Here is a 14,027-nt window from a genome sequence, read left to right on the forward strand (position 1 = left end):
GTTACCATTCCTGACATGTTTATTTTAGTAAATAACTGCACTACACATGAATGACAATTCTGGAGCATCTTTTCATCCCGCTTTTATTCCTAATAGAAGTTAAGAATGGATTGCCAACTGGCTGTTACCAGTTGGGGCGTGTCTCTGTAGACCATCCAATGAGTGCTGTAGGAGACTGTGCAACACACTAACTGAGAACACCCAGTTGGCAATTCATTCAAAAACCTCTAGTGGGAACAAAAGAGGAATGGCAAAGCACACAGTCATAAAAAAAGATGCTCCATCATGGTCATGTCATGTGGAATACAATTATTTACTAAAACAGACTTAGTCTACTTTCACACTCGCGTCTTGGCTGTTTGCGAGATCTGTTCAGGGCTCTCACAAGCGGTCCAATGCATTCAGGGCTCTCACAAGCGGTCCAATGCATTCTAATGCATTCTGAATGGAAAAGGATCCGCTCAGAATGCATCAGTTCAGTCTCCATTACGCTTTGTCCGTCTGATGAAACTGAGCAAAACTGATTCGTCCTGGCACACAATGGAAGTCAATGGGGACGGATCCGTTTTTACTGACACAATCTTGGCTATGTTAAAGATAATACAAACAGATCCGTTCTGAACAGATGCAGACGGTTGTATTATCTGAACGGATCTGTCCATGACGGATCTGCACAAAACGCGAGTGTGAAAGTAGCCTTATCAGGAGTGGGGACAGATCCTCTTTAATATACCATATATGGTGCACAGAGACATATGGCAGTATATGGACTGCCATGCTTCTAATGGAGACTAGGTCTGGCTACATGCCACAATTCCCCATTTTCCACCCTTGTCACACAGTGTCTAAGGTCAATGTATTTGGGATCCATGTGATGTGGATCTCAAATTTGGTAGTCACAGAAGCATAACTGTGAACCCAATGGGGGAGATTTATCAAGACTGGCGTACTCACATGCCAGTCTTGATCTCCCTGCACTGGCATGAGATGCTCCTAACTTATTAAGAGACAGGTGTCCCTTAATAAATTAGGTGGATCTCTGCCCTGCCGTGTGCCAGAAACTGAAGTCTATGCCCGCCAGGGGCTGGTATAGACTTCAGCTATAAGTTACTGCTGATTCAGAGAAGACTAAAAAGTCGCAATTTATTGTGCACATTTGGCGTGCGCCATAATGTGTGACATTTTTACTCCACAATAGTGGCGTGAGGAGCTTAGTAAATGTCCCTTCTCCTAATCTATGCTCTACCCTTGAGGAAATTTGTGTAATTACTAGTTTACCAGGACTTTCCTTAGCATACTTGGACCACATCAAGAATAAAAAGCTTGGCCTAGCTAAACATCTAAATTAAAAGCTTCAATATTCCAATGGTTGTTCGTTCATGCAGGACTTCAGGCCAATCTTCTCAGAGATAAACATGGTGCTTAAAAAACTAAGCACACAAGTAAATCTGCGGAACTGTGCAGCATATCCGCTCTCCTCATCTATTCTACAGTCTCCATAAAAAAACATCATTTTAATAACATTTTGTTCGCAAGTGACTCCTGTACACAATACTTTGTGTAGATCGGTAGGGTAACATTTGCACTGCGTGTGGAGGTGGATTAGTACAAGATGGCTAACACTCCAGGATACAGCAGCCATATGAAGCTCACATCATGCAGTGTGGGAATCGCTTTCATCACTCGCATCAGAAGTGGCTTTTGCAACATGGCTGACACCAGGTACAGAGTCCACATGTACATCTTCATCATCTGACTGGATTATGGGCGACTCTCCACCATCTTCACTGTTTTCCTGACTGGCTGAATCAGTGCATGTGGAGGACAATGAAGAAAGTTTATGTCTGAGTTCTGCTTGGCTGGGAACCTGAAGTGTTAATTCATTTCGACAAATGTCAAAGTCGGGCCCTTTAGAGGAAAGAACACAAAAAACAATTAAGGTATGAGGTCTGCTTTCATGATATTAAAAGCACTCGTGAAGAGAACATTGGAGAAGTATTTAAGGGAACCAGTCACCATAAAATGTAGTGCAATCTGCAGGCAGCCTGTTATAGAGCAGGAGGAGCTGAGCAGATTGATATATAGTTTTATAGGAAAAGATTCACCAAAACATGTAATTTACTCCTTTAAAACTCTGCTCTTTTTATGTTTAGGAGTCATGTGGGTGGTCTTATTGGTGACTGATGGCTAGGACGGCATATAGTAAAGGCTGTCAGTAGGGCCGCCCACATGTCTCCTAAACATAGAATGAGCAGAGGTTTAAATGAATAAATTACAAGGTTTACTGAATCTTTTCCCATAAAACTATGTACCGATCGGCTCAGCTCCTCCTGCTCTCTGCCTGCAGATTGCTTTTCCTGGTGACAGGTTACCTTTAAAAGGGAAGCAATGGAAACATAAGGCACATAGCAATCATCACATTTCACCTCTTATTTTGCATGACGTCACACGCCTAGGAAGAGGCTGTGGCAGTCTCTTCAAACAGGGGAGTCGGGCCCCCACTTATCAGATACTGATGACCCATCTTGAGGATACGTCAACAGTATTAAACACTCGGAAAACCTCTTTAACGGGGTTGTCCTATTTGGAACATTTATGGTGTATCGATACGATATGCGATACATGTCCAATAGGTGCAGCTCCCAGCTCTGGGACTCATTTCAGTGCACGTTGCCATTTTTGGAAGTCCCAAAGCAGTGAGTGGAGAGGATTCCGCACATGCGCAGTGTGCTCTACATTTATGGTTGGGCCCCATTCTGTAGATAGGAGCAGTTTTAGATGTGGGACAACTATTGTACATTTATGGCATATCATAACCATCTGCCATAAATGTCCCAGATGTGAATACCTCTTTAAAATCTCCTCATTCTGCAAAGACCCCTTTCAAAATGAAAGAGCCAATCTGATTGAGGCTCCACTTTCCCTTTGCACTACTTTTGAGAACAGCATCAGTAAGTATTATTTCTGTGTAATAGTCTAGGAATAGTCTAAGACGGGCAGTGGATCCGTTTCCTTTCTCTTGGATCCATGCCATCTGTAGGTAAAATGAACATTTTAATAATGCCTAAATAACCACATTGATGTTCTTCTAAGCTTGTACATCACAGGTTTCTGGATGTCGGTCTTTTATTCTAATAATTCTAGCTGAAATTAAAGGGCATCTTTCAGCAGACTTGTACCTATAAAACTGACCTGTTGCATGTGGGCTTGGCAGCTGAAGGCATCTGTGTTGGTCTCATCTTCATATGTGCCCGCATTACTGAGAAAACATGGGACCAGCACAGGTTCTTCAGCTGCCACACACACATGAAACAGGTCAGCCAGTTTCTCAGGTACAAATCTGCTGACAGATGCCCTTTAACACCTAAAAATCACCCTAATTTCCACTTCCCACTCAAAGGATGCATTCCGCTTCCTCTAAAATTGTGTGTGTCCTTCTTCAAGAATATTAAAAGCCCATAAAAACTATGAGGCGTTTGTGTTTCTACGTATTTTATTTCATTTCACACAATCCAGAACCCTAACACCCCACCCGACTGACAGTAGGAAATAAATATTAGATTACCATCTACCAGTAGATGTTAATGTCAGGCAGGTTCCTTGCTGCCTACAGTTTTCTAGGTTTGTATTTTATGGTACCCGTCTACATCTAAGTCTTGACCAACATTATCAACTCATGAACCTCACACTTTCCCTGACAGCTAATGTACACTGTAAGGGAGGAGTGTCAGTATGGTCATGCACCAAGAAGGGCATGTCTGTAGAGCAAGTGCAAAGTGAAACAAATTGTAGCTTGCATTGGAATATCTGTTAAAAAAGGGGAATCTAAAAGGAGTAAGGCAGGAGCTACATGGCCATCCTGGCAGTGACAACAGTCGAGCTTCCAAAGATCTCCTTATAGCGCAGCCATTGAAATGAATGGGGACACAGCGCCACTTTCTGCAATTCTAGGATTATTGCAACCCCATTTAGTTCATCTGCTGCACTGCTAATATCGATCTTTGGCCACAAGACAAGTGTTGTGGCCAAGATCACCACGTAGCTCCAGCCTAAACCACATAAAAAAAAAAAAAAAAAGGTCTAACCACCACTAGTGGTGGCCTACAGGGTCCTTTTATCTTTATTTTAGGGGAGCTTAACATTTGTACCCATTTTGCAAAGGCCAAAAAAGTTTAAAATCATAAAAATATTAATCAGCTCCTGTATTGTGAAACTAGTTCTGATCAACAAAACAGACAATTTTCAGCCATGATAAGTTATAACTTTTTATTACCACACAAATAAATTCATTGTCCTTTTATTATAGTATAAATTATTTTAAAAAGGCCATAACCAATCTTCCGCTTCGAGCCATAAACATGACCATATACTAGTCTGCTCAGACCCCATATATTCATGGTTATCTTCACGCTAGGTTAGCCAGCATCACAGAAAGAACACCCAAAACATCTAGCTGCAGTCCTCAATGATGCTTCAGGGTCCTTGGGGCTGTTCAGAGATCCTTCCTACAACTGCAATATAACCCCTGCTTTATTAATTGGTTACCACAGTTTCTACTAACATTCAGAGTAACAAAACTAAAAGAACGGCCAATACTAACTATTGACTCAATCACCTAAGAATGGACATTTATAATACAGGCCGAGCTTCACAAACTATATGTGGGTGTGGGAAAAGGATCTGTGTGCTCTTCTGGAGAACTGTACCCAGCAACATCAAACAGTGATGTCAGTAGTAGGACACGTGACCAGTGAAAGCTCATAAACAAAGACCAGTGGGCGACTGCAAGAGAATCTATGCTGGATGGGCGAGGGATTATTTAGCTATTTTACAGCATTTACAACTTTTTTTTTTCCCAAGGAGCTGTATAAGGCTACTTTCACACTCGCGTTAATACTTTCCGGTATTGAGATCAGTCATAGGGTCTCAATACCAGAAAAAATGCTTCAGTTTTGTCCCCATTCATTGTCAATGGGGACAAAACTTAACTGAACAGAATGGAATGCTCCAAAATGTATTCCGTTCTCATATCGGAGAGCAAACCGCAGCATGCTGCAGTTTGCTTTCAGTCCTGGGATGCGGAGCAAAACGGACTGGTCATGACCGACAATGCAAGTCAATAGGGACGGATCCATTTTCTCTTCCACAATAGAAGATGGATCCGTCCCCCATTGACTTTCAATTAAGTTCATGACGGATCAGTCTTGGCTATGTTAAAGGTAATACAACCGGATCCATTCAGAACGGATGCAGATGGTTGTATTATCAGTAACGGAAGCGTTTTTGCTGAACCCTGCCGGCTCGAGCAAAAACGCTAGTGTGAAAGTAGCCTAACCCCTTTAAAAGAATTTTCCAAGTGTTTAACACTAATGACCTAACCTCAGGATTGGTGAGAGTCTCCAGGCATCCCCAATAAACAGCTTTTTAACCACCTCTGGACCGCCTAACGCAGATTCGCGTTCCGGAGGTGGCAGCCCTGCGCAGAGTCACGCATATACGCGTCATCTCGCGCGAGCCGAGACTTCCTGTGAACGCATTGATCACTCCCCCTGTCATTGATCACCCCCCCTTGTCATTGATCACCCCTCTGTAAGGCTCCATTCAGACATTTTTTTGGCCCAAGTTAGCGGAATTATATATTTTTTTTCTTACAAAGTCTCATATTCCACTAACTTGTGTCAAAAAATAAAATCTCACATGAACTCACCGTACCCCTCACGGAATCCAAATGCGTAAAATTTTTTAGACATTTATATTCCAGACTTCTTCCCACGCTTTAGGGCCCCTAGAATGCCAGGGCAGTATAAATACCCCACATGTGACCCCATTTCGGAAAGAAGACACCCCCAGGTATTCCGTGAGGGGCATATTGAGTCCATGAAAGATTTAAATTTTTGTCCCAAGTTAGCGGAACGGGAGACTTTGTGAGAAAAAAATTAAAAATATCAATTTCCGCTAACTTGGGACAAAATATCTTCTCTCACCCATGCTGGGTGAGAGAAATATCTTGGCAAAAGACAACTTTTCCCATTTTTTTATACAAAAAGTTGGCATTTGACCAAGATATTTATCTCACCCAGCATGGGTATATGTAAAATGACACCCCAAAACACATTCCTCAACTTCTCCTGAATACAGAGATACCAGATGTGTGACACTTTTTTGCAGCCTAGGTGGGCAAAGGGGCCCATATTCCAAAGAGCACCTTTCGGATTTCACAGGTCATTTTTTACAGAATTTGATTTCAAACTCCTTACCACACATTTGGGCCCCTAGAATGCCAGGGCAGTATAACTACCCCACAAGTGACCCCATTTTGGAAAGAAGAGACCCCAAGGTATTTCGTGATGGGCATAGTGAGTTCATAGAAGTTTTTATTTTTTGTCACAAGTTAGTGGAATAGGAGACTTTGTAAGAAAAAAAAAAAAAAATCATCATTTTCCGCTAACTTGTGACAAAAAATAAAAACTTCTATGAACTCACTATGCCCATCAGCGAATACCTTAGGGTGTGTACTTTCCGAAATGGGGTCATTTGTGGGGTGTTTGTACTGTCTGGCCATTGTAGAACCTCAGGAAACATGACAGGTGCTCAGAAAGTCAGAGCTGCTTCAAAAAGCGGAAATTCAGATTTTTGTACCATAGTTTGTAAATGCTATAACTTTTACCCAAAGCATTTTTTTTTTACCCAAACATTTTTTTTTTATCAAAGACATGTAGAACAATAAATTTAGAGCAAAATTTATATATGGATCTCGTTTTTTTTGCAAAATTTTACAACTGAAAGTGAAAAATGTCATTTTTTTGCAAAAAAATGGTTAAATTTCAATTAATAACAAAAAAAGTAAAAATGTCAGCAGCAATGAAATACCACCAAATGAAAGCTCTATTAGTGAGAAGAAAAGGAGGTAAAATTCATTTGGGTGGTAAGTTGCATGACCGAGCAATAAACGGTGAAAGTAGTGTAGGTCAGAAGTGTATAAAGTGGCCTGGTCTTTCAGGGTGTTTAAGAACTGGGGGCTGAGGTGGTTAAAGGGGCCACAGTGTTACAGTAAGCACTGTGGTCTTTTTGCAGCTTACCAAGGCGTCCATTGGATAGGTGGTGTGCTAGATATTGCAAATCAGCCCTATTCATTTCAACATGAGCTGCACCTAGGCCATGTGACCGATGAACATGACGTCACAGGCCTAGGAAGAGGCTGTGGCAGTCTCTTCAAACTGAAAAGTCGTGGAGTCGGGCCCCCACTTATCAGATACGGATGACCTATCTTGAAGATACGTCAACAGTATTAAACACTCGGAAAACCTCTTTAACGGGGTTGTCCTATCTGGAAGATTTTTGGTGTATCGATAGGATATGCGATAAATGTCCAATAGGTGCGGCTCCCAGCTCTGGGACTCATTTCAGTATGCACTGCTATTTTTGGAAGTCCCAAAGCAATGAGTGGAGAGGATTCCGCACATGCTCAGTGTGCTCTCCATTTATGGTTGGGCCCCATTCTGTAGATAGGAGCAGTTCTAGATGTGGGACCACAACTATTGTCCATTTATGGCATATCAACCATAAATGCCCCAGATGTGAATACCTCTTTAAATTCTCCTTATTGACAGAATACAGGCACCATAAGCATTATATTTAAAATGATGTTACTGCTATATCTGAATACCTTGCAGCGTATAAAAAGTCTGAGCATCAAAATAGACAGGATTTTTACGAGACCCAAAGGCTCTCATAGCTACAGTATGCTACATACTCATTAGACTACTGCCAGAGAATAACATAGAGAACATGAAGGTTACCAGTACCTATCATAGGGGAAAGCATGGCGTTGTCTTCTGCTCCTGAATTTAAAAAGACATCTAATGCTTCCTGATCAGACATGTCCATCAGGTCCATTTGCTCCAACATGTCCACATTGACCTCCATGGAAGACATACTTCCTATTGGTTCTATAACAAAACAATAAGATCATTCTGAATGTATAGACATGTGCAATTAACAACCACTCATTTACAAGACCTACAAGGTGGCCAGGTGCACCATCAGAAATCACAGACATCACATTTATTAAAGGTTTTAGATCTGGATCTGCTGCTCTAGCAACTGTATAGAGGCATTTCTCTCACTTCATCGCTGGTTAGAAGTCCCCAGGTTGCCTGTCCATGATCCGTGTAAACAGTCCTGGGTCAACCTATCAATGCTTGCCAAGATGTGGGTGGTCACCAACTTCCTCCTCTGTGTAGGCGAAGGATGGTAACTGAACCGCTCCAGCGCCTGTGAAGAAAGGAAGGCAGCCAGGAAAGCAGTCAAATGTGCAAATCATGTGACTGACACCATATTGGTTGCCACTGTCAGGGCAGAAGTGGCTCTGCACTGTTTACATCGGTCATGGATGGGAAGCTGAGGATCCTCTAACCAGGAATGAGGTGAAAGATACTCTGTACAGTTGGTAGTGCCACATTATGTTCTTTAGAAGCATTTAAGAAGGAATGTTAAGAAGTGGCTAACCACTTGAAAACTTGCTGTGTTTCTGCCTCAGTAAACCTGCGTGCACACAAGTAATCTATTCATCTAAGTCAAGAGGATCCATCATGGGTCATTTAGAGTGATGAACACATGACGAAGACACAGGCAGTTGTTTAGATGCATGAAATTATCAGATGACTGGAAAAAATCATTGGCAAAGTTCAGAAATACTGTTCGTAAGAGTAACTTTCTTGATTGTGAATAATATGAAGACTGACCCATTTCCATTACTGCTGTCTAAGGCATTATTGAACACAAGGGTCCAAGGGCAATACTGGTAGCAGGATCCAAAATCATCACACCACTAGCAAAACACATTTCTGTAGCTTTGTTTAAAGGGAAATTGTTATTTAAAGAAGAATTAAAGGGAGCCGGTCACTAAACCACCAACATACCATTATGCACCTGGGATTTAGCTTTCTAAATTTGACCTTGTGAAAAATTAGTCTGGGACTTCTCTTCATGCACATTTCACATATGAATCTTGATCGTACACCTCGGTTCAAGGATTATGCGCAGTGGTTTAGTGAGCCCAAAGCTACTGGCACGCTCCTTTTAAACGGAGAACTACATATTTGGCACTGCTTGTAAAAACTGCTCAGTGATCCAGACGTTTCTGGTTAATGCTCTTGGTGCCTAAAGAATAATAAAATAGATTGATAATATATACAGTAATAACGTGCCTCGTCTCTCTGCTATCTGCAGGTATCCAGTGGACAAGTATTGCTCCATGTCCTGCTGGAAAGCCTCTTCAAAGAACTTTTGTCGTTCCTTCAGCTTCATCTGCTGGGCATACTCCATGTCGAAAACCCTCTGAGTATGTTCTGAATCCAGATCAGCTATATGGAAATAAAAATAATCCACATGAGTCTCCAAAACACAGCATAACATGTAGGTTTTAGCACATAACCTAAGGTGTTGTCATGATCACTCCCACAAATCAGGCTGTACTTGTGTCAGTAATACTGGATTCTATCCTCTTATCTGCACACAAATACGGGGGAGGAGAGGGACAACAGCTATGCTACTTTCTACAACTAGGTTCATCAAAAGCTCAATCAACACTGTAGATAAAGGCGGAGAGGTCCACTTTGTACCACCCCTACTTGTTGAAGGATCCTATTATAATAAGCAGATCACAAAGTTTCCCTCTGCTGGGACCTCAAGTGTTCATCTATAATCTGTGAAGAAACACAGCAGTAGTGACCCATATTCATGGACAGCTAGCAAACTAATATTACACAGCGCCCACTCAAATCAATGGGTTGTCAGTGTAATGGAGGACAGGACAGGTCCTCCAGAGCAAGAGACACTCTTTACAAGTGCTCTCCTTAAAGTGCATAATAATGTGCAAGTCCACCTACTCAGGTGGTCGCAAATGCTCAGTTCTATCCTTTAACTGCAACCAGCGGTCTACTGTTAGAACCTGTGACTAGAACCAGCCCTGTACCGCACATGGATCCAGAGATAACCCAATTCATTGCTTCAGTTGCTCTGCTAGATTCTCTGGAGGCTGGCAGCGCAGGGAGAGAGCTGCAACCGAAAAGACGCCCCCCCCCCCCCAACCCCCTCCTGAGCTGCCAGCCTGAAGAGAATCTAGCAGTGCACTGAGTGCAACTGAAGCAATGAATTGGGTGAACTCTGGATCCATGTGAGGTACAGGGCTGGTTCTAGTTTTGTTAGAAATAGATTGTTATGTACTATATGATGTCTGATTTGGATTTTTTACATCATGCCATAACCCTTTTAAAAGGACCTGCTGCTACTCTTTGCGCCACGTAGTACCACAGAACTTGTGGTCTTGGGGAGTCCATGCTTCAATGAGTCAGTGCTGTTTTGGTGGCATGAAGAGCCTACACAATATTAGTTAATGTAATGGCTGATGTATAATCTTCATTTCTAGACAAGTTACGCAAAGAAAGGGTAAAAGTTGATTTCTGATACATTTCCCCCCCCCCCCCCCCCCTATAAAGTAGCAAACTGAACAAGGTCCATTCACATGTCCGTTTTTTCTTTCCTGATCTGTTCCGTTTTTTCTGGAACAGATCTGGACCCATTCATTTTCAATGGGTCCTGGAAAAAAACGGACAGCACAATGTGTGCTGTCCGTTTCCGTTATTCCGTTCCGCATGTCCGTTTAAATATAAAACATGTCCTATTCTTTTCCTGAAAAATCGGATCCTGGTACAATACAAAGTCAATGGATCCGCAAAAAACGGAAGACATACGGATGTCATTCCGTATGTCATCCGTTTTATACGGAATCCATTCCTGGAAATTACATTTAAATTTTTTTTTTTTCAAGAAATCCAAACAACTTTATTTGCTTATTGAAATTTATACATGTTTCCGTTTTTTGCGGATCCGCAAAAAACGGATGACATACGGAAACATTTTCAGGAACAACGGATCCGCAAAAAACGGACAGAAAATCGGATTATAGAAAAATACTGACGTGTGAATGTAGCCTAAATCAGTGTGAGGAGACTTATAGGCCATACATGCTCCTCTGGAATTCTGGGAGGGAAGGGATGCAAATGAGCTCTTAAAGAGGACCTTTCACCAGAATAAAACATCTAAACTAAGTATACAGACATGTAGAGCGGCGCCCTGACGGCGTCTCTTTCTCCTATGCTGTAGCGCTGGCCAATCGCAGCGCTCAGCTCATAGCCTGAGAGTTTTTTTCTTCTCTCAGGCTATGAGCTGAGCGCTGCGATTGGCCAGCGCTACAGCATAGGAGAAAGAGACGCCGCCAGGTTCCCCTGGGTGGAGCCTAACTATGAAGATACCGGAGGCTATAACGGGAGAACGGAGCGGCGCCCAGGTATAACAGTAAGTGCAGGGGGATCCCTGGGCGCCGCTCTAGACGTCTGTATAGGTAGTTTAGAGGTTTTATTCTGGTGAAAGGTCTTCTTTAAACTCTGCCTCTAATGCCACCAGATGTAAGGCAGCTATCCAAGAAGTCAATGTTCAGCTCTTTAACTAAGCCTTGAGACATGACTTGGATCCCCAGACAGACATGTTAGACTTGATGCAATAAATTTAATAAACATCGTGCAACATTTCAGCAAGGCAGGCTCCTGAGAAGTGACTTTAAAAACTCCCCTCATGATAAATCCCTTGTCCAGATGAGATAACCCTTTTTTTTTCTATTTTTACTTAACAGATATATTTTTTCAGTTTCGTTCTAGCAGCCATATTTGTAAGAGAGATGTGCGGCCACATTGGACTTTTCAATCAGTTACTTAGCAACTACTCCCCTCATTGTGTTACATACGACTGATTATGCTGATCGAGTGACAATGCATGGTTAGTTTCTGAGGAGATCCTTCAAAAGGGACAGCCATAATATGACTTCACTTCATGGTTATAACAACAGAACCACTCTGTAAGCCAGATAAAAATGGGTTGTCCAGAATGTTTATAGTCAGCCCTCTTATGTATTATGAAATAAGACATCTCTTCCAGGGGTTTCCAGTGGAATAAGTTTGTATTAAAAAAAAGTGCAGAAGGGGTTAAAAAAAAATAGCCATTACTCACATCGTCGTTTACCCTCTCCCTCCATTTTGACACCATTGTCCACTTTGTGGTTCTGGGCTAGACACATAGGAAATGGCTTGGACTGTCCAATCACTGGTCCTAGCAGTGACCAAACTCACCCAATGACTGGCTGAGCAGGGAGTCCAAGCCAGGCACCAGGAAGAGATCACTGGGGCGAGTAATATTTTATTATTATTTTTAACCCTTCCTGCATCCTTTTTTGTATGAAATTATTTCACGGGAAAATTCCTCTATAGGGAACACACTTAAAAAAAATAAAATCCCTCAAGCCTACGCAGTGTACAGGACACAGAAATGCAGTAATGTCACATAATGACACTGCCACGTAAGGGAAACCTAGTATTCGTGGGTGACAAGGCCACAGCAGGGAAGCCTTTTGCAGAGACACAGCTGGACCCCCGCATCACACAAACAGCAAACCACTGGCCCATTGCTGCACAAGGGATCGTGTGTACAGTCAGCACAATTTTCAGGCGATGGTCATGTGACATACGCCCGCCGATCTGATATTGATGATAGGTCATCAATATTTATCCACTAAACAACCTCTTTATTGGGCAGACTAAATGGGCCAAATGGTTCTTATCTGCAGACACATTCTATGTTTCTATGAAAAGAATCTAATTCTTAACATGTGAACCATACGTGTTAAGCACACACAAGCTTTACGTGGATATCTCGTGGTATTTTTAAGCAAGCAACATCTTAATTGTTGTTTAATGCGGTTGTCTGCCAGCTGAAGTATTATCTGTACATAATCATGACCTTGCCCAGTGCGCTGCCAGAGGAGACTTAAGGCTTGTTGAGAAAATCATAGAAATCTTCATATATGAGATGTGAAATACTGTCAAAGAGATTCCATAACCCCATGTCAACAGAGAAAAGGAATGAGCTCACAGGCCAACCCGAAGATCTATTATTACACAGTCCAGAAATAGAAGGCCACATAATGCACTTTTCATTCCCCGAGATCAGATTAAAGGAGTGAAGATCTTCAGAAAATTGGAGGATGTGCTGTAATGACTATTCGGACACCGTGCCGAGCACTAAAGCGATCTGCTGGCAATTAAGACCTTGTTTTTTCCAGCCAAATGCGATTCCAAGCAATCATTCAGATTAAAGGGGCTCATGCGTCCTGCTCAAGGCCTTATTTGCTTATTCAAAAGCGGTTTCTTTCATGGAACTAATCACATATCCACACTTCTTTCTATATAGGTGTATTTCATAAACTTATTTGGGATGGTCCCACAAAAAATAGCATACAGTTTTCAAACCAGCACCTGAATATTTTTTTTACTATAGCCACTGAGATGGTCAATAAAATGCATCTGTATAGCACCACCTGCTGTTTGTTTTTTTCTCATTCCTTTGACCTACTCACGGAGAAGGCCGCACATGCTCAGTGTTATCCTTCAACAGCTATGTTAGAAAGAGATGGTCATGTACTGACGTCTCCAGACATGTCTCATGTTTTAATAACTACTTGCATTCCCTATGTAATAATTCTGGAACGTCTATGCTTATGCCTGTGTTGTGCCATGCCTTCATTATTTCTGCTAGAAATATTTATAAATGAATTGCTAGCAGCTTGCAGTTAAGGTACAAATGGGTGTTACCAGTCGGGGTCGGGGGGTTGTCCCTGCACAGTCCGACACCAGCAGCACCGAGTCAAACACACCCGCTACATCATCATTGAAGCCTCTTGAAATCACAGGCAAGCACCAAGCACATGTGCAGTTCAGTTATTCAAGGTAGATAACAGATGGCACAGGCGCACAAAGAAAGGAATGTACAGTGGGGGAAATAATTATTTGACCCCTCACTGATTTTGTAAGTTTGTCCAATGACAAAGAAATGAAAAGTCTCAGAACAGTATCATTTCAATGGTAGGTTTATTGTAACAGTGGCAGATAGCACATCAAAAGGAAAATCGAAAAAAT

The 14,027-nt window shown here is 42.0% G+C and overlaps 1 protein-coding gene across 1 annotated transcript in view; it reads right to left on the reverse strand.

Annotated features, from left to right (window-relative positions):
* Window positions 1-667: 667 nt before the first annotated feature.
* Window positions 668-14,027, reverse strand: part of DTNBP1 (dystrobrevin binding protein 1) — a 134,286-nt gene continuing 120,926 nt past the window's right edge. Inside the window, exons 8-10 of the mRNA XM_040432620.1 lie at window positions 9,210-9,365; window positions 7,806-7,949; window positions 668-1,908 (exon numbers count right to left, since the gene is read on the reverse strand). Coding sequence (XP_040288554.1) covers window positions 1,655-1,908; window positions 7,806-7,949; window positions 9,210-9,365 — 554 coding nt within the window. The 3' untranslated portion in view covers window positions 668-1,654. The remainder of the gene's footprint in view (window positions 1,909-7,805; window positions 7,950-9,209; window positions 9,366-14,027) is intronic.

The sequence above is a fragment of the Bufo bufo genome, chromosome 5 (assembly GCF_905171765.1).
Source record: "Bufo bufo chromosome 5, aBufBuf1.1, whole genome shotgun sequence".
Taxonomy (NCBI): Eukaryota; Metazoa; Chordata; class Amphibia; order Anura; family Bufonidae; genus Bufo; species Bufo bufo.